Below are 26,328 nucleotides of genomic sequence, written 5' to 3'. Positions count from 1 at the left end.
CATCATTCAAAGGCTGTATCGTTTTTGGTTTCCTTTTTTGCTTTTGTAAAGAAAATAAGGTTGTGTTTTCTGTCTGAAACAAAACATAAAACCCCCTCCCGCCGGGCCTGTACCCTGGCTCTGGGGGATGCTGGGACCACAGGTCTGGGCAGGAGAGGCCAGGCTGCCTGGCTGAGAGAAGGGAGCGCCCTCAGAGCCAGAGAGGAAGGGCATTTGGGAATGGAGTTTGGTTTTGTTAAGCAAAAAATAAAAAACCTCAACACACACGCCCACTATACAAAAATGGGGACCGTGAGGCGCTGCCTCTGAGTTGGAACCATTGCGGGCAGCTGGACTCAAAGGTCCTGACGCTGTCCTGGGGCCCCCGTCCCCCATGTTTCAGGGGTAGGCAGGGCAGGAGGCAGCATCCACAGCTCTCAGGAGTCAGGGGAGAGGAGGGTGATGTCAGAGCAAGCTCCTTCCCCACATTAAAAAAAAGTATTAAAAAAGCACCCAAAGCTTAAAAAAATGAATCCTCCATGGCAGGGAGAGTTGGTGGCATCCTGCTTACTAGCAAAATGCCTGACCTGGCAAAATGTGTAGAAAAATAAAATTAAACTTTATCCCTGAATGGCAGAGTGAAGACCCTTCCTCCCGCCCCACAGTGAGTCTCAGAATCCACTGAGGCAGCTGATTCTTCTCCAACTGGCAAAAGCACACGACCAGCAGACACGCGCTGCCCCAGGCCCGTGTCCGAGGCCCAGGGCAGGACGGCGGGGGGCTCTGATAGCCACGGGCGCACAGTCCCTCCTCTGCCTCACAGCATCGGGAGGGCCCCTCCTCAGTGCCAGGAAGGAGCCCCAGCAGGGGAGTGGGCAGGAGAACCAGGGGAAGATGGGATTCTCAGGGGCTGAAGGGAGGCAGGTGCCCAGTAGGGTGAGCGAAGGGGTGCAGTCTCATCTGAGATCTGAAGGCCCCCGTCAGCCTGCCCTGCAGTTCCATGTGCAGCTGAAGGACCAGACGTGTGCAGCCCTGGAAACACAGGGCGAGGTGGGCCAGGGCTCTCTGCGTTCTCAGGGTAATGGGACTGCTTCCTGGAAGGTCAACAGAGGTCACAAAGCGGGGGGTATCTGGCTGGGGAGGGTGGAGCAGGGGCTTGTGCTGGGCGTTTGGCTGCTCAGACCTGGGAGCTCTGAGGATCCCGGGTACCCTTCTGCCCACTCCACAGGAAGGGGCAAGACAGGGCAGATGACAAGGACCATGCTTCCCTCTCCCCCAGGGGGCCTTCAGCTTAGTGGGGCTCTGAGGTCGCCCCAGGTGGGACAGGGGAGTACAGTACAAAGATGTGACCACGCCTGTGGACATGGGGCCGGAAGGCGGGCCGGGCAGCTCCTGCTGCAGTTACAGTAGTACTGGCGTCCCTGCCAGGCAGGGCTGAACGGTGTGGGGCACCCCAGGGTCATGCAGCCCCTTGGGGCTCCCTGGCTTCGGGATCAGAGTGTCAGCACCAAACACAGCCGATGTCAGCCAAGGAGGTGGGCGGCAGAGAGTGTGATCCCAGACACACACTCAACCCTGCAGTCCATTAGGTGAGGAGGGGCAGGTGTCCTGAGGACAGTCACAGTCCAGTGAGGTCAAGGCCCTGGAGATGAGGGCAGAGGCGGCAGCCCCTCCAGGGAGGGTCCTGAGGCCGGCAGTGGTGAAGCAGCAGGCACCGGGTTGCTCCCCTCCGAGGGGCTCCAATAGTGAGTCAGCGCAGGCTCTGGTACAGAAACGCCGAGGTGAAGAGGGCATTGGCGGCCAAGCTCACGGCCAGGAGGCCCCGGACCAGGGAGGGGCCAAAACGACCTGCAAAGCAGAGAGACCCCGTCAAAACGTGTGTGTGGGTGAACAGCCCCCCAGAGCATGCAGTTTGTGGGGAGCTCAAGGCTCCGCGCAGGGTGCTCCCCGAGGCTGGTGAGGCTCACCCCCAATTCTCTTGGCCAAAGGCTTCCCTAGCAGGAAAGATCCCCCATCCCTGCCTCCCTGAAGGCGCAGCTTTTCCTAACCCTAAGCCACCAGGAAGGCCGTGGGCTGGGCCGTCATGAGCTGGGGCCTGGGCGATGAGACAGTGACCACAACGGCCACTTTACAGATGAGGACATGGGGGCTGGGGACAGGAGCACCCCGTCCAGGCCTCTGAGGGAATAAGCGGCCAACTCAGGTCCGCCTGCCGCAGCCTGCGTCGTCACCAAGGCCTCCAAGCTGCCGGGCCACCCTCCAGCCTGGGGCAGCACTGGCTTCGAGAGTCAGTGCAAAATGATCTGCCCAGGAAAAGCCCTGCTTGCTGATCCATCCGTCTCCCTCAATACACACCCCCTCCCCACCCGGGGAGTGACGATGTGGACCAATGATCTGGTCTCTTGCCCCTGAGCCCGGGGTCAGTGAGTAGAGAACCTGGGATCTGAGCCAGGCAGCCCGGCACCTGGTGCAGGCTGCAGCCCCAGTGTGACTGTGGTCGTGGCGTGCCCAGGCTCTCCGGGTACTTCCAGCCAGGATGGCAGCCAGGGGCCACAGGTGCCTACTGAGCACTTGAAATATGGCTAGTGCAGCTCAGGAACAATATTTCAAACTTGATTTAATTTTTATTCATTAATTTAAATAGCTGCCCGGGGCCAGAAGCTACTGGAATACTGCAGATCTGGGCCCAAATCCCGACGGTGGGAGTGCCATCTACTGAGTCCCTGATCCTGGATTCGGAGGCGCCGGGTGGGTTACTTGTTGGCCACTCAGGGACTGCAATGTCCTAGAAGATTCTGTCAGCGTTCTGGACCCACCAGCAGGGAGATGGTGGCTTTGGATGCGTGCCTGCCCCCCTCCCCTCCCACACCTCAGGGTGCAGACCTCTCCAAGTGGCAGCCTCCTCCGAGCAGCCCCTGGTGGTGGTGTCTACCACACAGGTGGATGACTGGGAAGAGTCGTCCTCTTTCTTGATGGAGTGGTTGCTGCAGGCACTGCCTCTTTCCAGCTTGGATCTCAGGTCTGCAAAGAGAAGGGTATGCATCTCAGTGGCGCTCACGGCTCCCCCCAGCGACAGACATGGGGCAGCTGCACTTCCATTCTAAGGACAGTTGTCAGAAGTGGTGAGCCAGCCTGTCCCAAGCCACTCATCCACCCTGGACAGTGGGGGGCCAGGTCCTTGCTCCACTGTCGTGCCACCTCTGCCTGCCAGTATTCAGTGGCCAAGGTGACCAGATCTCTGACATTGTAAGAGACACAGGAAATCTAAATATTCGAGGCTGGGTGCAGTGGCCCACGCCTGTGATCCCAGCACTTTGGGAAGCCAAGGTGGGTGGGTCACCTGAGGACAGGAGTTCAAGACTAGCCTGGGAAACATGGTGAAATCCCATCTCTACTAAAAATACAAAAATGAGCTGGGCATGGTGGTGCGCACCTGTAGTCCCAGCTACTTGGGAGGCTGAGGTAGGAGAATCTCTTGAACCCTGGAGGAGGAGGTTGCAGTGAGCCAAGATCACGCCACTGTACTCCAGCCTGGGTGACAGAGTAAGACTCCATCTCAAAAATAAAAAAAAGGAAATCTACAAATTCATGTGAAAGTTGTAGGTTTTGAAGGTTGGGGCTAACTTTAAAATTTTAAATGCTTTGCAGTACAGCACCATTTGCGTGAAACTATCTGTGGCCACACGCACCTGGCAATGCATGATGTATTTTCGATCAGTTCCAAGGAACAGAAGACCCTGAAGGTCAACTGCAAAAGGAGAAACTGAAATCAGCCAGTAGAGGACAATGTCCCAGAGGGTTCGAGTCATGAGGGCCACAATGGGGTGCCTAGAGCTCCAGGGCAGGAAAGCACACACTGGAGTCAGAGCAAGGATGAGCCCCCCACCGCTGCACAGCCAGGCCTCTTGGCAGCAGAGGCCCTCCCGCGGCCCCTCGGGGCTGTCAGAAGGCCTTACCCAGGGCGTGCGTCATGTCCTGCAGGGGCGGCTTCCGGGGAACCTTGGGCGGCTCCATGGTGAAGAGGCTGCCGTTGTGAGGCGAGTGCTCATCCGAGCTGCTGGGCGTGGTGGGGGCCTCTCCAGGGGGTGACGGGAACAGCAGCAGCTTCTGTCCCTTCAGGTTGAGCCGGGCAGGGCTGATGAGGGGCCTGCGGTGGCGCAGAGAGCCGGAGCTGGAGGCCACCGAGCCAGCCACGGAGGGCGCTGGGGAAGGGAGTGGGGAGGAGGGGCAGCTCCCCGACAGCAGAGAAAAGTAATCTGGAGAGAGGGAGGAAGATGATGTGAACGTGGGCTCTTGTCACTGCAACGCTACGATGCACTATTTCATTTCTGGGGGCTTTCTTCTATTAACCCTGGAAGAAAGGAAAGGTGCAGAGACTGGGGGCAGGGGGAAGTCCTGCTGCACAGCTGAGGGAGGAGGTGGCTGCCCGCTACCAGGCACCTGAGGGAGGGGAGAGATCCTGGAGCCTCAGCCACGACCTCCTGCCCTTGATTTCCATCCAAAGCCCCGGGCACCATCAGCTGAAAGCCAAGGCCAGATAGCAGCAAATCCTGGAGGTACAAGGCCAGCTCACCCAAGGCCCTGCTGCCAGCTGGCGCCTGGTGCACCAGCTCCAGCCATGACCGCCGCTGAGGACGGCAGAGCAGCATGGTACCATCTGATCCTAGCGACTGCCATTCCCATGTCACACAAGTGGAAACTGAGGCACAGGCCTGTGGGTCACTTGCCCAGGGCTGAGATGTGAACACACACTTGAGGCCTGTCTGACCCCAAAGCTCACATAAACCACTGTGCTCTGGAACGCCCGGGCCTCACGCTGCCCCGTCCCCCACTTAGCTCTCTGTCCTCCTCACCTGAAATGGGAAACTCCCCAGATCGAGACATCTGAGACGGTGGGCGGCTACCGCTGAACAGATAGCCTGAGTCTAGAGACAGAGAGAAGCAGACATGTCAGGCCTGTGGACTACGTGCAGAGGCCCCCAGAAAGGCTCTGTCGAAATCCCAATCCAGCCTTTGCTCTTCACAAATGTGCTTTCATGAAAACACAGGTGCTCCCGGATCCCCTGGACTGCCATCTGAGGGGTGCTGGGCACGTTCCCTTTTTGCAGATAAAGAAACCGAGGCTCTGGCTGGACATGGTGGCTCATGCCTGTAATCCTAGCACTTTGGGAGGCTGAGGCAGGCAGATCACGAGGTCAGGAGATCGAGACCATCCTGGCTAATATGGTGAAACCCCATCTCTACTGAAAATACAAAAAAATTAGCTGGGTGTGGTGGTGTGCGCCTGTAATCCCAGCTACCCAGGAGGCTGAGGCAGGAGAATCACTTGAACCCAGGAGGCGGAGGTTGCAGTGAGCCGAGATGGCGCTACTGCACTCCAGCCTGGGCGACAGAGCGAGACTCCGTATCACACACACACACACAAAAACCAAGGCTCATGGCTCATGGCAGGTGGTGAGAAGAGTCAGCACCAGGCATATTGTCCACTCCTCAATCCATGCCCTTCTTCTCACACAAGGGCCAGCTTTTCCAGCCGTCTAGTCCCACTTTCTCCACTAATCGCAGGCCCTGACTGCCTGCGCTCTCGAACCCAGGTAGCAGCGACCACGATGCCTTTTCCTACATCAGGTGCATGCGCCCCAAGGGCAGGGGCCCCAATTCCAAGTGGCTGGCTGAGAGCTGAATGTGGGACCCGGGGACTGCCTGCCTCGTGTCCTATTGCCACCTGCAGGCTCTGAAGGGTCTGTTGCAGCACGCAGATAACCCTCCCCTCACCAGGCCAGGGGATAGGCTGGATAAGGGTGATCACAAGAGCCCAGCACGCCAACCAGGGTCCTTCTAGAACCCATTCTATGGATGCTGGGAGAGGCCGTTTTCCTGTTGGGCATGCGCTGCAGGACGCAGAGATGAGGCGTGCGGCAGGGGAGCAGACTGAGGACAGACAGGGAGACAGCAAGCTGGATTCTCACCACAGCGCCTGAGCGCGCTCCAGCGGGTCTCTGAAGACATGAGCCAAAGCCCTGCAGGAACTCCTTCCCCTGACCCACCCTCTGGCGATGGAGACCAGGTTCCTCCCCCCAACCACCCTGGCAATGGAGACTGGGGTCCCATCTGTCACCGGACACTCCAAGACAAGCTTGTGCCCCACAGACCTCTGCTGCCGCCTCAGACAGGCCACTACTGTGTCCCTGCCTTCAGCCTCAACAGGGAGATTGCCTGTTCTTCTCTACCGGCGGGAGGCCCTGCCTCAGAGGCCTGAACTGGCCCTGGGATTGCCACGCTCCCCTCCCAAGGGGCTTGAAACAGCAGTCCCTGAGCTCCACCGCTTCGGCCAGTGTGCAGTTTACTCAGAGTGCTCAGGCCCAGGGCAGGGCTGCTCCTGGCACCTCCCACCCCAAGTTCCATTCAAGTGCCACCAGGCTGGGGCGCCCTGAAAACGGGGGTCTCTCTGCTTAGGGGAAAAGCAAAAGCATCCTAATATAAACCTCGGCGTGTGTGCAAAATGGCCTGCCCTTTAACCGCACGAGAGGAGAGGGCCTTGGCTGTTATCAGCATCTCCTCCCCTAGAATAACTGCAGTGGCCCCATTTGCTGAGGGGCATGTTGCAATTTTAGAGGAAAAGATAAGGGCACAGCACGGTGCACACATTTACCCAAGGTCATGCCACCAGAGCTGGGACTAAGGGGCCATGCTGGGGTTCCCAGATGATGTGGCAATTCTGGGCACTTTATTTTTATTTTTTTGACAGGGTCTTGCTCTGTTGCACATGGTGGAGTGCAGTGGTGTGATCATAGCTCACTGCGGCTTCCAACTCCTGGGTTCAAGCGATCCTCCCACCTCAGCCTAAATAGCTGGCACTATAGGCACACGACACCATGCCCAGTTAATTAAAACACCTTTTTTGTAGAGACAGCGTCTCCCTATGTTGCCCAGGCTGGTCTTGAACTCCCAGCCTCAAGCCATCCTCCCACCTTGGCCCCCCATAAGTGCTGGGATTAAAGGCATGAGCCACCTATTCCTAGCTAGCCCCATTTCTTTGAGGGGAAACTGAGGCTCAAAGCTCCATTCTGCCTGTCTCTGTAGCAGGAACACTAACCACTCCCGGCCCTCCCTACACTATGTACCCACCCACAGTTCTGTCCCAGCTGCCCCCAGCCCTGTCTGCCAATGCCTGGGCACCCCTTACCTGCTCGAGTCAGAGAGGGTATGGTTCCCAGAGAGAGAGCCCGGCTGAGGCGGCCGGGCAATGAGGAGGGTGAGGCCCGTCGAGGAGACTGGAAGAGCTGCTGGTTGGCAAGGGGCAGGAAGCTGGGCGGGCTGGGGATGAACAGAGATGCTGGAGAGCCTCCGACACTCGGGTGAGGGATGGCCAGGCTGGGGCTGGTGGGGAAGAGGCCGGCCGAATCTCCTGGGAAGAACCTGCAAGGGCCCGTCAGGCACGGGACAAGAAGAGGGTCAGCGGGAGGTCCTGGAGGCAGCCTTTCTGTGGGTCCCACCCCTCTCCCACGGTGCAAGGTGGGGGCCTCAGTTGGGGTCCCAGAGAAGGCGTGCGTTAGTTAAAGCAGAAAAGCAATCCGACGGCATTCACGCCATTAGGAGCGGGTGGCTGGGAGGTGCCAGCAAGACCCGGCCCTCCCCGCATGCCCCCTCCTACCCCCTCGACTCACAGCAAACTATCTCCACTACGAGTCTCGGTATTAAAGTGACACTGTCGCCCTTGCCAACCTCATGCCAACCCTTTCGCCTTGAAGCAAAAATGCCCAGCCCCGTGCCAGGCACTCAATGAAGGTTAATGGACTTGGACTCCTTGCCACTTCTTGTGCTGTGCCGAGCCTCCCCACAGAGCGGCCGGGCTCAGGGACACCCTGGCTCATCTCCCAGACGGGCCTGGATCACAGGAAGTCAGGCCCCCGCACGGCTCTGGGCACCCTCTGTTTCCAGGCATGACTCCTGGGAGTTCTCCCACAGCTCTCCCCTTAGGAGGCTGCCTCCTGCTCTCTGGCCTCGCACTCTGGAAACTCCTCTGAAGCTCCTGGTAGAGCAGAACTGGGGGGCAGCCAGGCCTTGGAATCCCCTGGAAGAGGCTCTCACGGGAAAACGCCAAAACCAAACTTACAAGAGACCCGTCAACGACCGCAAGGCTGCCTGAAAGACGGAAGGTGACAGTGTCTCTTTAACTCGAGATGGTACAAATCACACAGCAGGACCCGATGGCCCCACGCCAGAACATCAACCATGCTTCTGATTAAGGCACCCAATTACAGAGGGAAGAGAGGGACAGAGGCAGTTAATACATTAGTCCACCGTCTGGACGGAGCTTCAGGGGTCCAGCCTTACCTCGGTGCCAAGGGACAAAGGAGCCCAGCGGACAACGTGCTGGTGAGCGGGCAAGCTGGCCCAGGCCCTGCAGGAGCCGGGGGCTGGCTAAGGGACCTGTGCCCATCACGACTGAATGCTCGGGGATCGCTAGCCAAGCCGCATGCCACCAACCTCCCAGCTACTTTCCCTCTAAAAAAGTTTTATAAGGAAAGTGTGAGGCCAGCTGTTGACTTCCCAGAGAATCATGTAACCTTTCTAATGCCTTCCAAGGTACCAGGAGGTCACCGGGACTTTGGAACCAAAGGCGAGGCCGTGTTTGGGGAATTGGGCATGAAAGCAGCTGAGCTGGGGACCCTGGGGAAGGGCCTGGACAGCAAGACTGGACACACCCTTGCTCTGCCCACTGACCTGTGCTTCCCAGGCCCAATGCCCGCTGCTTTGCCCTCAAGACTCCAGGGAAGGCTCCACCTCTACACAGAAGATGAGATTTTGCGTTGTCATGTTAGAACTGTGATTCCATTGGGCAGGACAGCGCAGCGACTTCAGGGAATGACCCTGAGGGCACCCTCAGGCAGGGGCAGTGAAGGTGTGGCTGGGACCTTAAGGCATGAGCCTCCATGGGAGGAAGCTTGTGGGGCAGGGCTCTGGCCTCGAGCAGCGCCCCCAGCAGATGGCAGCAGGGCTCCACTCTGGGTTTCCTGTGTCCACCCTGCCCAGCCGCACAGATATAGCCAAGAGTCAGCCAAGGGTGACCAGGTCTCCCAGTGACCTGCAAGTGCCGCTGGGGGACGCATGAAAGGAGGGTCCTAGTGTGCTATGGGTATGAGGTGGTTGGCTGGGCCCCACAGCTCCTGGCCCCGAGGGGTCGCCTCCAGCAGGAGCGGCTGGGTCTTGCCAGTGCGTCCCCAGTCTTCCCAGCTCCTGCTCACACCACCCGGGGCTGCCTCAGTACTTAAAAGCTGAATCTCCTGGCTACCTGGCACAGGTGCTGTTGATCGCAGTTTGGTGCCACTGAAGATGGTGCTGTGGGAACTTCCTTGGCAGTTTGACCCCCTCACTGTGATATGTGGGAACATCACTCAATGAACAAGACCTCGTAAATCGCTCACAGGGCTGGGCATGAGGGGCTGGGCTCTGTACGGGGGCCGCAGCAAGCATCCCCCAGCTAAAGGAGCCCAATCTGTTGGACCCTGGAGAACTCCAAAGGTGCTGACATTTCCTTTGGTGAGAGGCCCCCCGACTGCCCTGTGCCCTCAAACCATGTCTCAGAGAGGGATTAAGAGGCCAGGATCAGGCCTGGATGCTGGCTCTGGGGAGTGCCGGCGTGGATACACTCATCTGATACCAAGGGGAGATGTCTGGTCTTCTCCGACCCAATCCCAGCCCACGTCAGGAGTGGAAGGAGAGAGACCACGTTTTAAGCAGTAGTTTATTGAGATGGAAAAAATATGATCGAGCAAAGGCGAGTGAGGTGAGCCGGGCCCCCTAAGCCAGCTGGTGTCATTGTCACTGACTCCCAAACCTGACTCCTGTGGACGTGTCTGTACCCCAATCGCAGCTGCCCACCCCAGCCCTGGCACAGAGCCCTTCTGAAAGAAAGAAAAGAAGAAAGACGCGGCACCTGACGCCAGCGGGTAAAAGCAGGGCCCCAGAGGCATTTATTGAAAGCACAGCATCCAAAACACGACATCTAGGCCAGGCGCGATGGTTACAGTGATGAGAGGGTCACTAGACAATTATCCACAATTCTACGACACGAGACAGAGACTCGGCAACAGTCACAGACAGAAAGGTCACAGGTTCCTTCCTGGGCAGGGCAGGGAGGGGCGCGGCAGGTGCGGCGTGGAGGCTGCGTCCTGGTGGGTTGCTCCCAGGCAAGGGGTACAGGGAGTCTGCTTGGCCTGGGTGGGGACCCCAAGTCTGAGAGTTAGGATGGCCGAATCTACCTCGCTTATGTCTCAGAGACGGTCACCCGTTACCGGGATGACCCCACCTGGACCCTGGAAGGTCTGATGGCCGTCCCAAGTCCCCTGTGAGGAGGAGTTCCCTGGCAGGGGTGATATTCCCAGTCAACAAGCCACAACACAGTGATGCCTGCACTCCCTCGGTTGTTGCCACAACACTCGAAAGTGCTGGAATTTTCTCCACATAGTGAAACTTTAAGGGATAGATGGATAATTTAGAAAGTCACACAAAACTCTAAAAAAGGCAGGAATCCTCACTCTGCTGAGAGCTACCTCCTGAGATGTCATTCCGGACCCCGGCAGAGGGCAGGAGTGACACCAGCTCGGCAGGAGGATCCTGGCCAGTGCGAGGGCTGGCTCTGGTTATTATAAATAATCTAATTTAAATACACACATACACACAGATGTCCTGCTTCTACCCAATGCCAAGAAAAGCAGAAATTAGCATCACACTGTCAACACTTCCTCGAGAACTGAAGATTCGAGACGCAAGAAACAGCATGGCCAGCCGACAGGACGCTTTCTCGTCCTGGCTCCGCCACGTCCTTCTCTCAGATGGGCTCTCTGTGGGGTGGGGGGCGGCGTGAGTGGACAGGCAGGTGGTTCCCTGCCCCTCAGGCAGACACCACTGGGGGCCGCTTCGGCTCACCCACCCCCACTCCTCACTGCAGAACCAGTGGGAAGTGTGGCCCCATCCACCTCTTTTCAGAGGAGTTTTCTCCCCTCACACTCCACACAGAACAAGCTGAGCCCAGTAATGCTGAGGCCTTCTCTGAAGCCCCACAGGTCATCGGGCACAGAGGCCACAGAAGCCCCTGAGGGTCTCCCGACGCATCTGGGCTCCTCACTCGTGAAGCTGGGTGAGGTGTGAGTTGCTACCCAATCTCTGAGGTAGGGCAGCCTCCAGGACCCCCAGGCGTGGCGGCTTCACAGCAGTGAGGCCTGGCACCCACCTCCCACTCCCATCCCAGCAGACCAGCTGGCGGGTGTAACCCTCATGCACCTGTGATCGGCTCTTGCCTCCCCAGGTTCCAACACACAGGAGAGAGGAGCTGGCACACCCTGGCCACATCTGGAAGGTGAGCTCATGCTCAAGAGTGGCGAGTGGCAGGACATGCGGGCCCCGAGGGAGTGGGCAGCAAGAGGGAACATGCCTGGCAGGGGATGGCCTCAGGCCACTCTTGACTGGGACCCCTGGATGAAGCCCCCAGGCCGGGACCTTCCTCTGCACGTGGCAGCCCCTCGACTTCCAGAGAGTGTCCTCAAGAGCCACCTCATGTGATCCCCACACCCACTAAGGCTGGCACCCAAGGGCTCTGGAGAGGGGTCCCTCTCATTTCATAGATGGTAAACTGAGGCTGGGAACAGCAGGGACCTGGCCAGGCCCTGCTACTGAGGAGCAGGTCTGTGGGCTGCCCCCTCACCTAAGTCAGAGGGCAGAGTGAGGCTGGGTCATGGCGAGCAGGTGCCTCGGCAGCATCCAAGAGCCACTGCCAGGGCCTGGGGAAACTCGTGACAGGACAGGGAGGGAGAGGATGACAACAACCTGATGTCACTGAAGGCCTGCATACTCTGGGTCCCTTACCCTTGGAAAAGCTCAGATTCCCCAAGGTCAACACAGGCTCCTACTGCCCATCTCAGGCAGGGTCTCACTCCCCAAACTCATGGTGAAGGCCAGGCTGGGCCCAAGAATTGCACTCTCCATTCCCAGGGACTTGGGAGGGTCTCAGAGCAAGAGGCCGAGCAGCAGACACAGAGCAGCAGCCCTGCCTCCTTGACGGCTCCACCATCTCCTGCAGGGCCGGTCCAGCCACAAGCAGGACCAAGGGGACAGACCGCAGGTGCTCCTCAGGGGCCAGGTGGGGGCTCTGTGTTGCCCCAGCCTCACTCTGTTCCATGGTTAGGGCATGCCAGGGGGCCAGCCTGCAGCCACTGTCACCACCCCTGTGCAGGGGCTCAGACAGGACCAGGCTCCTCACCCAACAGTGTCAGAGCCAGGAAACGGCATTGTGAGATGGGGGTGCCTGGAGCTACCAGCAGGAAGCCACGGGTCAGAGCCTGTGTGGGTGCTGCCCACGTTCCAGCCACCAGGCCAGTGAAAGGGCCATTGGCCAGAGAGGTGGCAGCAGTGGTGAGTGGCTACAGGGCACTTGGGGATGGCTGGTGGTGCCAGAAAGGAAAAGGTGGGGCAGACTGACTCTTCGAGGCAGTGGAGGGACTGGGCCAGGACCTGGGGCTGCAGGGTGGGGGTGGGAGGGCGTGAGCAGGTGAAAAGAGGCAGGACAGAGAGGGGCCCGCTTCGGACTGGGCAAAGCCTGGGCCTGAGCATCGCGTGTCCTCCCCCCGCAGTCACGGCTGCTTCTCTGACCTTCGGGGCCGGAACCTCCGCGGGCCCGTCGCCTTCCTTGTGGCCACAGCCGCTGTGAAGCCAACCAGGCAGCACAAAGATGTGGTGCTGAACTTGAGCGTGTCCAGCCAGCTGGGTGGGGCGGCCTGCAGGTGCTGCTCAGCCAGGTGCAGCCCCAGCAGCAGGGCCCACAGGCAGGTGCAGAAGGCATCGATCCTCCGGAGCCTGAAAGGGAAAGCAGTGGGGTCACCCCAGGGGAGGACAAGACCTCCTGGGTCCACGCCTTCCTTCCTGCCTCCTCTGTCTATACCTGGCCCTGCTCAGAGAGTCCAGAGCCAGGAGAGAGCGCGGGCTCAGAATCCCCTCACACTCACACGCTGCCCGGCTCTGAGCAGGTGGCTCAGTGTTTCTCCTTGGCCTCTAAGTTCCAGCCTGTAACAGGGCTAAGGAAAATTCCTCTGAGTCGGTGGGGGGGGCCACGGGGACACGGCACTCACAGGACATGCTTCCACTCAGGGAACCCCAGAGCCTCCCACGTAAGCCCCCACAACCCAGGAGGCAGGTGGTTATCATTATCCTGACTTAACAGAGCCCGAGGAGGAGAAGGAGGCAACTGGGCCCAGCTCACAGCGGGTGTGCAGAGGGCTGGCTCAGAGGGCGTCTGCTGTGCCGCCTCACCTCACCTCACCTATGACTCCCAGTCCCTGGGCTTGTACCAGTGACATGGTGGAGTTCAGCCTAGGGCTGTGCACCCAATGGGGTCTCTTGGCCCCCACCCTAGACAGTAATCCAGCACACAGTCTCCCGCCTGTCAACTCCCAGCCCCATGCACACCTGATGCGGCCAGCCAGCAGCATTGCCAGCAAGCAGGTGAGCAGGCCCAGTGCCACGATGCCCGTCTGGTGGTTCTGCCCAAAGGCCCAAGCCTCCCACAGCTTCTCTGCCATGTGCTCGGGGAGCAGGCCCAGCAGCTGCCGCCAGCCCTCGGCCCCAGGGGCAGTGCCATTGTCAGGTGTGGCTGAGCCATTGCCACCAGGTGGCAGGGCCAGGGGCACAGTGGTGCCTGGGGCGAAGGGGTCGCTGGCCCCATACAGTGTGGTGGTCAGTAGGAAGGCGCAGGCCAGGAAGGCGAGGGCACGGAGCAGGATGACCTGGACCGGGGACTTCACGGTGGAGGAGCAGAAGCTCTGCAGAGGAGGAAGAGAGGCAGTTAGTGAGATGGCCAGGGAGCCACCCCCAGCCATCACTGGTGTCACTCTTTGAGGGGTTCCGGCCAGACCCACGTTCCCACACACCCTGGGCTTGGTTCAGAAACTCACCACTGAGTTCCACTGGCCCGCCTCCCTTCTGGGTGGGGAGGAGCGCTGCTCTACCACACTCTCCTTTTAAAGAAATCTTTCCATATTGTAGAGACCTTATTTTGGCTCACTGCAACCTCTTCCTCCCGGGTTCAAGCGATTCTCCAGACCCAGTCTCCCCAGTAGATGGGATGACAGGTGCCCACCACCACACCCAGCTAATTTTTGTATTTTGTTTTGTAGAGATGGGGTTTTACCATGTTGGCCAGGCTGGTCTTGAACCCCTGACCACAGGTGATCCACCAGCCTTGGCCTCCCAAAGTGCTAGGATTACAGGCATGAGCCACCACGCCCGGCCAAGTTGAGCCCCTTTACTTTGGGGAAGCAACATGCCCATGGGGCCACCTCCCTACCCTGCTCCCCAGTCCCTTGCAAGTCGTTAGCCGGGTGCGTGTCCCGGGACAGTGACTGGTATCACCATGCGTCTGTTATGTACATATCTGAGCATGGGTTTTGGGGTGGCCCCACTGTTTCTCAGCACTTTCCTGGCATTTGCATTCATCTTCCTAGCAGCCTTGGTGGTGGACTCCAAAGACCTGGACCCATTTACAGCTATGGAAACCACACTCAGGGAAGCTGAGAAACTGGCACAGGGCCACGTATAAAGCCCATACCTGGTATGCAGTGGCTCTAGGATTTAAGCCCAGGACCATCTGGCTAAAACCAATTTTTATCATAGTACTCAGCTGATAGAATATTCTGGTTGTTTAAAAACTCAGATATGGCCAGGCGCGGTGGCTCAAGCCTGTAATCCTGGCACTTTGGGAGGCCAAGACGGGCGGATCACGAGGTCGGGAGATCGAGACCATCCTGGCTAACATGGTGAAACCCCGTCTTACTAAAAAATACAAAACACTAGCCGGGCGCGGTGGCGGGCGCCTGTAGTCCCAGCTACTCGGGAGGCTGAGGCAGGAGAATGGTGTAAACCCGGGAGGCGGAGCTTGCAGTGAGCTGAGATCCGGCCACTGCACTCCAGCCTGGGCGACACAGTGAGACTCCGTCTCAAAAAAAAAAAAAAAACTGAGATATGGTAGCAAGTAGGTTAAGTAGTAAAATCTACCCTCACAAAGAAACTCCTATCCACCCCTTTGTGTCCCTAGATGTGAACTGGGTCTGATTGGTATATGGTTTCTAGTCTGCAGCTGGGACACAGCCATGCCACCTCTGCCCTGCCACATGTCTGTACAGCAGCGCACCAGGTGGAGCCTGTCCTGGAGCTTTTGGTTTTCATTCTGACTACTTTGTTCCTGGTCCGAATAACTTACTACTGTACTTTTTTTTTTTTTTTTTTTTGAGACAGAGTCTCGCTCTGTCGCCCAGGTTGGAGTGCAGTGGCCCGATCTCAGCTCACTGCAAGCTCTGCCTCCCGGGTTTACGCCATTCTCCTGCCTCAGCCTCCCGAGTAGCTGGGACTACGGGCGCCCGCCACCTCGCCCGGCTAGTTTTTTGTATTTTTTAGTAGAGACGGGGTTTCACCGTGTTAGCCAGGATGGTCTCGATCTCCTGACCTCGTGATCCGCCCGTCTCGGCCTCCCAAAGTGCTGGGATTACAGGCTTGAGCCACTGCGCCCGGCCACTACTGTACTTTTAAGGTTAACTTTTGCCAGTTATCTGTCCATTTATGTCAGTTCCAATTAAAATCACAATAGGGCCGGGCGCGACCACCACTTTGGGAGGCTGAGACGGGCGGATCACGAGGTCAGATCGAGACCATCCTGGTTAACACGGTGAAACCCCATCTCTACCAAAAATACAAAAAAAAATCAGCCGGATGTGGTGGCGGGCGCCTATAGTCCCAGCTACTCGGGAGGCTGAGGAAGGAGAACGGTGTGAACCCAGGAGGCGGAGCTTGCAGTGAGCCGACATCGCATCACCGCACTCCAGCCTGGGGGACACAGCAAAACTCCGTCTCAAAAAACATAAAAAAAAATAAAAATAAATAAAATCACAATAGGAATTTTTGGTGAGAACTTGACAAAAGGATGGAAACAGTTATTTGGAGGTTGAGTGTGGTGGCTCACGCCTGTAATCCCAGTACTTTGGGAGGCCAAGGCTGGTGGATCATTTGATGTCAGGAGTTCAAGACCAGCCTGAGCAACATGGTGAAACCCCATCTCTACTAAAATACAAGTATTAGTCAGCTGTGGTGATGCGTGCCTGTAATCCCAGCTACTCAGGAGGCTGAGGCAGGAGAATCGCTTGAACCCAGGAGGAGGAGGTTGCAGTGAACCGAGATCGCGCCACTGCACTCCAGCCTGGATGACAGTGTAAAACTGTGTCTCAAAAACAAAAAATTAAAAATAAATGAAAGGCTGGGCGTGGTGGCCCACGCCTATAATCCCAGCACTTCAGGAGGCCAAGGTAGGAGGATCACCTGAGGTCAGGAGTTCAAGACCAGTCTGGCCAACATGGTGAAACCCCATCTCTACAAAAATACAAAAATTAGCTGGGCATGATAGCAGTTGCCTGTAATCCCAGCTACTTGGGAGGCTGAGACGGGAGAATCGCTTGAACCCGGGAGGCAAGGTTATAGTGAGCCGAGATTGTGCCACTGCACTCCAGTCCGGGTGACAGAACGAGACTCTGTTTAAAAAAAAAAAAAAAAAGGCCAGGTGCAGTGGCTCACACCTGTAATCCCAGCACCTTGGGAGGCCAAGGCAGGTGGATCACCAGAGGTTGGGAGTTCGAGACCAGCCTGACCAACATGGAGAAACCCTGTTTCTACTAAAAATACAAAATTAGCCAGATGTGGTGGCGCATGTCTGTGATCCCAGCAAAACTTCATCTCAAAAATAAAATAAAATAAAATAAGTAAAATAAAGCGGCTCAGCTCTGAAGAGCTACCCTCTGGTCACTGGGGCCCAGTCTCCTGGGAGGGTTTCCTGAACAAACTCAATGGCCCCACCCCCGCCCTGTGGACGCTGCTTCTCACCTGTGCGTGGGTCTGGTCGGCCTCCCGGCGCTTGAACTGGTGGCTGAGCAGCAGGGCGCGCAGCTGGCGGTTCTGGTGCTTGATGTAGTACTCCACGGCTGCTTGGCATGGCCGGCACAGCTTGTACATCTGCTCCAGGTGATGCCGGTACACCTCGACCTCCTCGTCATACCTGCCCTGCGGGGTGGGGGGAACGGGCTCGGCGTCTGCAGGGGTGGCTGAGCTGCCTCCGTCTTACAGGTCAGACATGGAATCAGATCCTGACCTGCCACTTACTAGGGGATGATCGGGGTAAGTCGACCCCACTCTGAACCTGCTTCCCCTCTGCCCAAAAGGACAAATGCCCACTGTGTATAGCCATGTGGGCTACCGGGAGTGAGAGCCAATCCAGGGCAGGGCCCACAAGTGATGGGGACACTAACAAGATTCTGTTGCTCCAGGGATGCACCTGCAGGCCAGGAGCTCAGGGCCTGCTCCCCAGATGCAGAGCTCCAAGAAGGTGGGTGAACATGGGGAAAGGTGGCTGCGGGCTGACACTGCCTGGACTGGGGCAGATGGACAACCCAGACTGTGGTGCCTGCCCTTCCCCTTGAATGCTAGAGAACCCCTGGCCAGGCCTGTCTCTTTGTGGCAGGTGAAGGTTTCTTTCGGCTTCTGGAATAGCCCAGAAGACAAGTCCCCTCCCTCCCATCCCTCAGATGTGCAGCACTGTGACTCTCCCTCCCTGTTTCTGAGGGAGCAAATGTTTTGGCCTGCAGGGCCGGGAGGGTCAGGAGTGTGATCCCTTGCTGGGACCAAGCATGCCGAAAAGCTGCCTGGCTGCCAAGTCACCCCTGCCTTCCCCTTCCCGCAGGTTCCCCATCCGTGCCTTGGCCTGAGTTCACCTCTGTTCTCCCTCCCTCCCAGACTGGACCCCAGGAAAGCCAGTGTCTCTGGGCCCCAGCTGGGACCTGCCTCTTGAGGTGACAGGCCCCCTGGGCTGACCGAGGGCAGGAAGGAGCAGCCAGTAAGCAAGGCTCCTGGACTCCATGGAGGGCACAGGCGAGGCGAGGCTCCCAGCTCAGCCCAGCTCCTAATGCCAAGCCTCTCAGCAATGTCTAGCCTCCTCCTCCTCCCAGAAGCCAGTGGCATCCTCCACCAACCCCACAGCAGACTGCTGGGGCCACCAGCAGGCAAGGCTGATTCAGAGAAATAGGACAGAGTGGGTTCAAAAGGGCCCCACCTGGAGCCCAAGATCCCTTCCTCCCTCTGCCCGGGGACAAATTCCTCTGAACTGGCAGGTGCTGAGGTTTCCATAGTGTTCCTAGGCCTGGAACCCAGATAGCAGTGACTGTAAGACACGGGGAGAAGCAGCTCAGCTCCAACGGGGGATGGAAGAACTAACACATCCTGGAATGTGCTGGCAGCGGCCAGGATGAGGGGCCCCTTTGGGCACTCAGGACAGAAAAGCTGCTGTCTAGCAGAGCAGGGGCCAGAGGCCCAGAGCCAGCACCCTGCACATGCCTCTCCCCCCGCTGCTCTAAGCACCCCCAGACCCAGCCAGGGCCCCTCCCCTCCCAATCCGGCCTCACCTCCTCGCGGGGAGCGAAGGCGGCCAGCTGCTTGATCTTGGTGGTCTGGTGGTGGTTGCACCTCTTGCACAGCAGGACTTGGCTGCTCACCCACTGCTGTGGCTGCGAGGGGTCGCGCAGGCTGGGTGCGCTGCTCACCACGTGGTTCAGGTGCTCCATGTACTGGGCGGGGATCGGCTTGTTGTAGTCACCATTCTGCGGGATAGAGGTGGGACTTGGGGTTGGTGGGGAGCCTCTTCCCAGTGGGTAGGCAGCCTTCCCAGCCGGCTCAGGCTCGGTGATGTCCCTGAGGGCCCGCTCCAGGCAAGTGACAGTAGATCTCAAACATCTCCATTCTTTATTTTTTTGCACACAACAGCAGCTGCTTTTCTTCTCAAGACATCTCCATGGAACCCAAAGGCCACCTAGCCCAAGCACAGAGCAGGGCCTGCAGCCCGCCGCCCACCCACACACCTCTAGCCAGCGTCTGTCCTCAGAGCCCCACCCTCTCGGAACTCAGTCTGCAAACCCCGGTCTAGTCCAGGGGATGGCACACTATGACCCGTGGAGGAGCTGCCTATTTTTGCAGTCAAGTTTTATTGGAACACCGGCAGGCTAAGTCACTCTTGTATTATTTATGGTGGCTCAGCAGGGTTAGCAGTTGTGACAGAGACCAAATGGCTTCCAAAGCTGAAAATACTATCTGGCCCTTTGCAGAAAAGGTTTGCTAGCCCTGATATAGTACAGAGAATGAGACGCAGAGCCAGAAAAGACCTGGGTGTGAACCTGAAATCTGCCACTTTTAGTGGTATAATCTTGGACAAATTGCCATGGCTCCCTGCGCCGGGTTCCTCAAGTGAGGGGACAGCGCCAGGGCAGTGGTGAGAATCCAGTGAGACAATGTACATGACACACTATGCTCAGGGCCTGGAGAGGACAGGGTGTGGGGCCCACTAGCCCCGAGGCAGGGCAGGGACACCGGGTGGTTTCAAGGGGCAATCTCAGGATCCCCACCCCCACGAGCCCACCCGCCCGCCTGCCTGTGACCCACACCTCCTGGAAGCCGTTGTACTGCTCGCAGTGGGGACAGTCCCAGCAGTTGCGGTTCCCATAGGGCACCAGCGTGTCCTGGTTGCAGAACCAGCAGTTGACCATCGTGTGCGTTGGCTTCATCCTGTGGACCAAGTAAAGAGCGGGTCAGCCTGGAAGACCCCAGCACCTGCTGGAGAGGGATCTCCATGCCCTGCCCCAGGGCCACCAGGGAAAAGGTACTAGGAGTGGGATCTGGGGACGCAAAGCTGGACATGCTCACCCCAGGCTGACAGGAGGAACAAGGGCTCTGAAGGAGAGGAACACAGACTGGGTGCAGCTGCGTCCACCCAGGAGGACCCGACAGGGAGGCCCCGGCCAACCTGGGCTTCTCAGTCTTCAAGGGGAGGAGGCCAGCTGGAGCCTCACCAGATCCCTAGGCTCCAGTGCAGCCACATGGGGACCCAGGGCCACCAGCTCCTGGTGACCTGGGGCTCACATGGAGGGCAACAGGAGCCAGGGCTGGCCAAACCACAGGGCTGACTGGGACCAGGTTCTAGGACTACCCCTCTCCTACGAGGTCCTCGATCCTGGGCTGCAGAAAGGGTGCGCCCCAGGGATATTCCAGATTGAAAGGGGACTCCTGTGCTCCAGAGAGAAAGAGTCCTAGGACGTGAGAGCCAAGGAGGCTGAGGGGAGGGAGCAAGTGACAGCTGCCCAGCCTGGGGCCAACCCTCTCTGGTGGAGGGGACAGTGGCCCTTGCTGGCTACACGTGTGGTGACAGGTGGGGCCTTGGGATAATCCCAGCCCAGACACTGGGGGATCTATGCTCTGGGCCCCCCTCTACCCTCCTCATTGGCTGTGGGACACTGGGGGCCTGGGAGGGGTAGGGAGAGAGACCGCCACTGCCCAACAAACCCCCCCAGTTCCAGGAATCCAGAAACAATGTGCGTGACAGGCAGCAGCTGTGGGAGCCCTGGGGCCCCAGCTTTGCTGCTCCGACTCCCCACCTCTCCCCCATGGGCCACCTCCAGCTCAAGGACACTGCTTGGGCCCCTGCCAAAGTGGGCAGCCCCTCCCTGCACAGACAGCCCCCCTTGTCCACAGGACCAGAGAGCATGGTCCTCTGGCCTTTCATCCTGAGGTGCTGCTCAGAGAAAGGAGGACGGAGCCCCGGGAAGTTCCTGTGCTCTCAGCCTCAGTGTCCACATCACCCTGGCTTCTGCGTGCTACAAGGATGCAGTGACACAAGACAGAAAGGTGCTGTGCTCAGCAAAGAGCCAGCTCTGCCCCTAACCCATCTGGCTGGCCAGAGGCCGGAGCCTGGGCCCTGGGAAGCAGGGCTCCCGCTTCTGACACCACTGCTGCTGCCCAGCCCTCCCCTCCACCCCCTTCTGACCAGGGGCAGATGAAGGGAGATCTCTGATCACCTGTCAGTTGGGGACAAAAGCACCTCCCCCACAAGGGACTGCTCGTGGGATGCACTTAACAGTGCCTGGCCTAGAGCACGTACCCAAAAAAGCCAAGTTACACTGAGGGTGGGGAGGCTTGGGAGAGAAGGGGAGATGGGACCAGGCCCTGCGGGGAAGGCCCGGGGCCCACAAGGGCAGCTGGGATCTCCCTCAGCAGCCTCGGCCCACACCCTTCTCACCCCACACCCCCTGCCCCAGCACAGGCCCGAGCCCTCACAGAGGACAAGGACTGCTACATCTTGTCAACAGCATGGAGACAGTGGGCAAGGCCTGCGGACCAGCGACAAAACAGAGCCAGCCAGCTAGGCAGGCAGCACGGCAACAGGCACAGCCTCGGAGAGCAGCTCTGCCTTCTAGGGCCGCCGTCTCATCCCTCACCTGTCAAAGGGGGCTGCTGAGCATCCCTGCCTCAGGAGAGGCTACTATGAGGATCCTAAAAGAGAATGCAGAGAGGCACTCAGTGCTTGGCATTAGGACAGCGCCACCGGGCGCCGACTACACAAACAGCCAGGGCAGGAGACTCGCTCTGGGGCGTGTGGAGACCTGCTCTGCTGCAGTGCCCGCATCTAGCACTCCCGGGCAACTAAGCACGTGGCTTTCTCTGTGCTAATTACTACCTGTTTTACAGGCTTCTTTGTAACTGTGCACAGGGGCGTATCCTGATGGGTGATGACCTGCTTGTGTGACCCCCTACCCCAGAGCCCCGTGCCGGGACAAGGCACTGCACCTAACTGCCTTTGGGTGATGGGCTTCCTATCCCCATGGAGGGCCCCTCGGGCCTGTTTGAAAAGGAAGGTGAACCCTTGAGCCTGCCTGGGGGACCAATGACAGCTGGGCAGGGGCTGTGGCTTCTGTCCAGGGCGCCTGCCATGAAGCCCCGCCCACCCCAGGAAGTCATGTTTCCATTCTGAATCTCCAGCTCTGTTGCTAGGGAAATGGCTCCACTGATCTAGAATGAGCCGGCCTGGAAGGGGTGGGGGGAGGCAAGGGATTAGCCCTTGTCCCTGGGGCCAGCAGCTCTAACTCCCGTCACTCTCAGCCCTGGGTAATCCCTGCCAGAGTTGAGGGTGGGCTCTCTCATGGCCAGAGCAGCTGCCACCCACTTTGGCCAGGCGGGCCCTACCTGCTAGGGGGTCCTCTCCCACAATGCCTTTGCGGGCAAGCCCTGAAAAGTCCCAAGAGGCAGGTAGGCCAGGGGGCGATGGGGAGCTGGGCATGAACTGCAGGTCCTCCAGGCGCCAGCGCAGTGGCGTCAGACACATGACCTCATATGAAACACTGTCCACAGCTCGGAGAAGGTCCCCATGCAGGTGGGGGCAGTCCTGGCCCCCGGCCTATGCGTGCCTCTGCCAGGCCTGTTGAGGCAGCATCTGGGCCGATCTCTTCTGAGCCAGCCTAGACTGGACCCTGTTTTTGCTCTGGGAGACGCCCCCAAGTTTCCCTGATAAATCCCTCAGCTCACTTCTCTTCTGTAAGCTAACAACCTCCATCCTTAACTTGACTCTGGGACAAACCACAGTTGGTGTACAAGGTTTGAGGTGACATGACAGAATGTCCCTGCAGGACAAGCAAGAGAGGAGCTCGGGCCTGGAGGGGCTGCCCCTGCCCATAACGGTCCCAGCTCTGGGGGGACAGCAGCTGGGCCCTATAGCTCCCATTGGATGGGTGGACATGAGGGCCTGGAGGCCACTCACCCAGCTCCTGCTAGCTCGATGCTGAGCCCCTGGGAAGCCTGAGGAAGCCCGGAGGGAGATGGGTCCCTCAGAAAAAGCTAGGGCAGCTGCACGCTCTGTACCTGCCCCGTCCACAAGCCCAACATACACACTGAGGGAAAACAAGACGGGCAAGTGTCCTTAATGATGACACCACTCCAGAGCCCTGAGCACGGACATGTATTAAAACAAAGCTCCTGCGGGATGCCTCACTATTCCCTGCAGGTGGGAGGGGCTCTGTTCTGGGTGTGAGCTCAGCACTGGGTCCTCAGCCTAGGAATGTGCCAGGGAGGCGGCACTGGATGGGGCTTGGTCCCTGCCCTGGGGAGCTCAGTGGCTGTAGCAGGCTGGCCATCTCCCGGAGTCTCTGCCCAGCCCTGGGAAATCACCACCTCCTCAGACAGGGGCCTAGTACATTGCTCGGGACCTTGGACACTATGTGCTGGCCCCAGCGGGGGGTTGGAAAGACTGTAAGAGTCAGGTTCCCTCAGGGGCCCAGCGAGCCAGAGGCCAGCCTCCCAAGCAGCTCCTCGCCTGCACTTCCTGCTTAGGTGGGCAACACTGCGTGTCACTGAACCAGAAGGACCAGAGAAGAGGCCTCCTGGGCTTCAGCGACAGCAGCATCAAAATGCAACTCAGAACTTAGCACTGCCCATCTCCAAGCAAAACATACTTGAATCCACAGCAGTAACTCCAACACCAGGATGGAAAAAACCCCAATCCACCATTCTAGGGTCAGACCCCAGCCTGGTGCGAGCGGAACATCCCATCAGTTAAGCAAGAACCACGCTAGGCTGGCAGAGATGCAAACATGAGCAAGACAAGAAGGACGACCTCCCAGGGCAGCTGGTGACAGATGCCACAGGACAGAGGCCAATAAGCGGGGCATCTGCGGTCGCCCTGAAACACAGCTGTGCTCACCAGCAGGGCAGATGGCAGAGGGAGGGGACCACCCAATGTGTGCCCAGGGTGCGGCGGTCGCTCAGAGAGAGCGCGCAGCAGCAGGAGAGTGAGTGGGAGGGGTGAGCCTGGAAATGGGAGGGGTACAGGGGACTCTGACCCCAGAATGAGGCTCTGCTGCATATCCTCTGGGAGGCTGCACCCTCTTTGTCCCCAAACACTAGATAGGAGACAATCCCAGCAAACACCAACAGAGCCCCAGAGGCGGGACGGTGGTGTGTGCAGGGATGTGCTGGCAGAGCACGGATCCTGGGCATCATTTGAAGAGGGCTGAGGACAGGCACCCGAGCAGCAGCGTCCAGGGAACAGGGAGGCCTAAAAGTCACAGCCTTCCCAATGGCCTGGACACAGGGAAGTGAAATTGGGGCATCTGCGCTGACCATGGTGGCTTCCCATGGGTGCAGAGAAGCAGCCAAGGGGCTCCGTGAGCACCTGGAGGTTGAAGCTGGGCTGACAGTTGAAGTTCTGGTGCGAGGCAGGGGCCTGCCATTTAACAGCCGGGTAATGTGGGGCAGGTAGCCCAACTTCCCCAAGCTTTGGTTTCCTCATCCGTAAAATGGGAGAACAGTAGAGCCCGCCCTGGCGGTTTCATGAGGAGACAGTGTGCTGTGCTTCCAGCCATCAGCTGCTCCCATTAGTAACAATCATGGGAGCAAGAGGACTCCGTGCGTGGGGAAGCCAGGACGGGCCCTGACTGAGGCTGTGGGAGGACTCAGTCCTTCAGAGAAGCAGCCTCCTTCCCAGGTGCCTCAGCCAATCCTAAAGCACAAAGTGGGGCTGACCTGCCTGCTCCCTCTACATCTTCCTCTCTGCCATCTCTATGCTGAGCCTGCAAACACCCACCCAGCCAAGTCGCCTTCCAAAAACAGCTCTCCTTACATGCTCTCCCGAGGGTCATTCAAAACCCACACTGCAGCCAGAGTCAATGTTTGGTTCCTCGCTGTCACAGCACTCTCCTTCTCAGAGGAAGGCTCAACTTCTTGCTAGGTTGGTCTGGCTTCTGAATCGTGACAATGGCCAATGTATGACCTCCAGGTGAAACCCAGTGCTCTGTGAGGACATCTGAAAGCATCCTGGGAAAGGCTGGCCCTTCTCGGCCCAATCAACAGCAAGGGACCCAATGCCACACCATGACCCGCTGGTGTCGTCAGGGGCGTGAAAGGACTTCCAGGCACCCTCCTAGTTCCCCTGGCACCAGCTAGTCCAATACCTCTTCAAGGCCCCAGACTCTTGTTTCAGGAGATGGAGTGCTGTGGCCAGCAGGGCAGGAAGGGGAGACAAGACCCCTGAGGACAGCCGCAGTGTGCGGCACAGTGAGCCACCCAGTCCAAGTCCAGCCTCCATAAACACAACGGAGGCGCTGTGTGGCTGGGAGACTATCCCCTTGCCCAGGCTCTGATCCTTGGGGCAACACCCCTCGTCCTGGGTTAGCTGAGAGGCAGCCTCGTCCAGGAAGAACACCGGGTGCTGGACCAGCTCAGCTGGCAACATGCTCTGGGAATCTAAGCAAATCACCTGAGGTCTCTGGACCTCAGTCCCCTGGGTATAAAACCGCCGGCTTGGACAAGCTGGTCCTGCAGATGCCCGGCTTCCAGAAATCCAGCAGAAACTGACACGGAGAGACTTGGGTTGTCAGGGACCCCTGGGCTGGGGTCACTCAATCCCCAGCTACCGTCCTTAGTCACATCTGGCTGATCCTCCAGACACAGGTGATGTCCCTCCCATCCCTTCCTCCTCTGGGAAGCCTCTGCGACTCAACCACCTGTACTACTTTTTCCCTGTTTTCCCCCTGGAGGAGAGAAGCAGCACCGGTAGGGGTTAAGGAAGAACACACAGACCAGCCAGACGGTCAGGGTTCAACCCCAGCTCTGCCACTTGCTGCTGAGTGGGCAAGTCCCTTCTCCCCTTTTACTTAAGGGTGTGAGCTCCCTGCATCCCTTGCTGAATGCTGCAAACCCATCCACTCTTTCTAGGATGTTCTCACAACCCCAGTTTCCCCCCTGCTCTCTGGAAAGGTGGACCAGGTGGAGAAACAGTAAGCTACCTACGAGGCTCTGCTGAAGCAAGAAGCCACTAAGCTTCTATACCTGGCGATGGAGGCCGATGAAAGAGGCCGGATCTGAACACGGGAGCCCACATGGCCCGTGAGTGGGGCAGGCATGAGGGTGGCCCGGCCCGTCATGAACTGTTTTGAGGCATCTCAGGCCTTGCCCACCTCTGGGAGGCAGCCCATTCTAGGGATCTGCCCTGCAGGCTCCATGGGCTCAAACCATGATTCCTCTCGTTAACAGCAATTTACTCAGCCTCCCTGTTCCTCAGCTGCTCTAGTGGAAGCAGGGGCTGTGGCTCTGAAACACGCGGATGTGAGGCGTGTAGAAAAACACCTGGGACGTCACATGCCGAGCGGCAAGCGCCAGCCGCGATCGCCAGCATCGCTGTACATCGGAGCTCAGCACCGCGCTGAGGGCAGGGGCGGCCCGCGCGCACCGGCTCCAGCCCCGCGCGGCTCCCGGAGGAAGTTTGTGGGCCCCGCGCCGCGCTCCCGCCCGCACCCCACGTTCCCGGAGTCCTCGCCCCCCGCGACTCCGCAGCCGCTTCCCGACTGTAGTCCCAACCCGGTTTTGGGGGGCGGCGGCGCGCGCTGGGGGGGTCTCCACGCGCCCGCGGGCAGGCCGGGTCCCGGCCGAGGAGGGCAGCGGGCCAGG

General features: G+C 58.7%; 1 protein-coding gene across 1 annotated transcript; it reads right to left on the bottom strand.

The window, feature by feature from the left end:
- Positions 1-22,213, bottom strand: TMEM201 (transmembrane protein 201). The gene is made up of 12 exons (XM_017887912.1): positions 22,075-22,213; positions 20,398-20,626; positions 19,503-19,623; positions 18,471-18,665; positions 16,900-17,076; positions 13,444-13,796; positions 12,631-12,834; positions 7,166-7,398; positions 4,833-4,904; positions 3,936-4,235; positions 2,863-3,000; positions 1-1,827 (listed from the first exon to the last, which is right to left on the bottom strand). The coding sequence occupies exons 1-12, from the start codon at positions 22,211-22,213 to the stop codon at positions 1,730-1,732; spliced, it is 2,259 nt and encodes a 752-aa protein (XP_017743401.1). The 3' UTR covers positions 1-1,729.
- Positions 22,214-26,328: the final 4,115 nt, after the last annotated feature.

The sequence above is a fragment of the Rhinopithecus bieti genome, unplaced genomic scaffold (assembly GCF_001698545.2).
Source record: "Rhinopithecus bieti isolate Rb0 unplaced genomic scaffold, ASM169854v2 scaffold_16234, whole genome shotgun sequence".
Classification (NCBI taxonomy): Eukaryota; Metazoa; Chordata; class Mammalia; order Primates; family Cercopithecidae; genus Rhinopithecus; species Rhinopithecus bieti.
This window is presented reverse-complemented; position numbering and strand designations above follow the sequence as displayed.

Coding starts and splice junctions, on each gene's coding strand:
- TMEM201 (XM_017887912.1), bottom strand. CDS start 22,213: ATGTGTCTGACGCCACTGCGCTGGCGCCTGGAGGACCTGCAGTTCATG. Junction 13,797..16,899: donor CCGACCAGACCCACGCACAG/GTGAGAAGCAGC, acceptor CCTCCTCTGCAG/AGCTTCTGCTCCTCCACCGT. Junction 3,001..3,935: donor GGACATGACGCACGCCCTGG/GTAAGGCCTTCT, acceptor TTCTCTTTGCAG/ACCTGAGATCCAAGCTGGAA.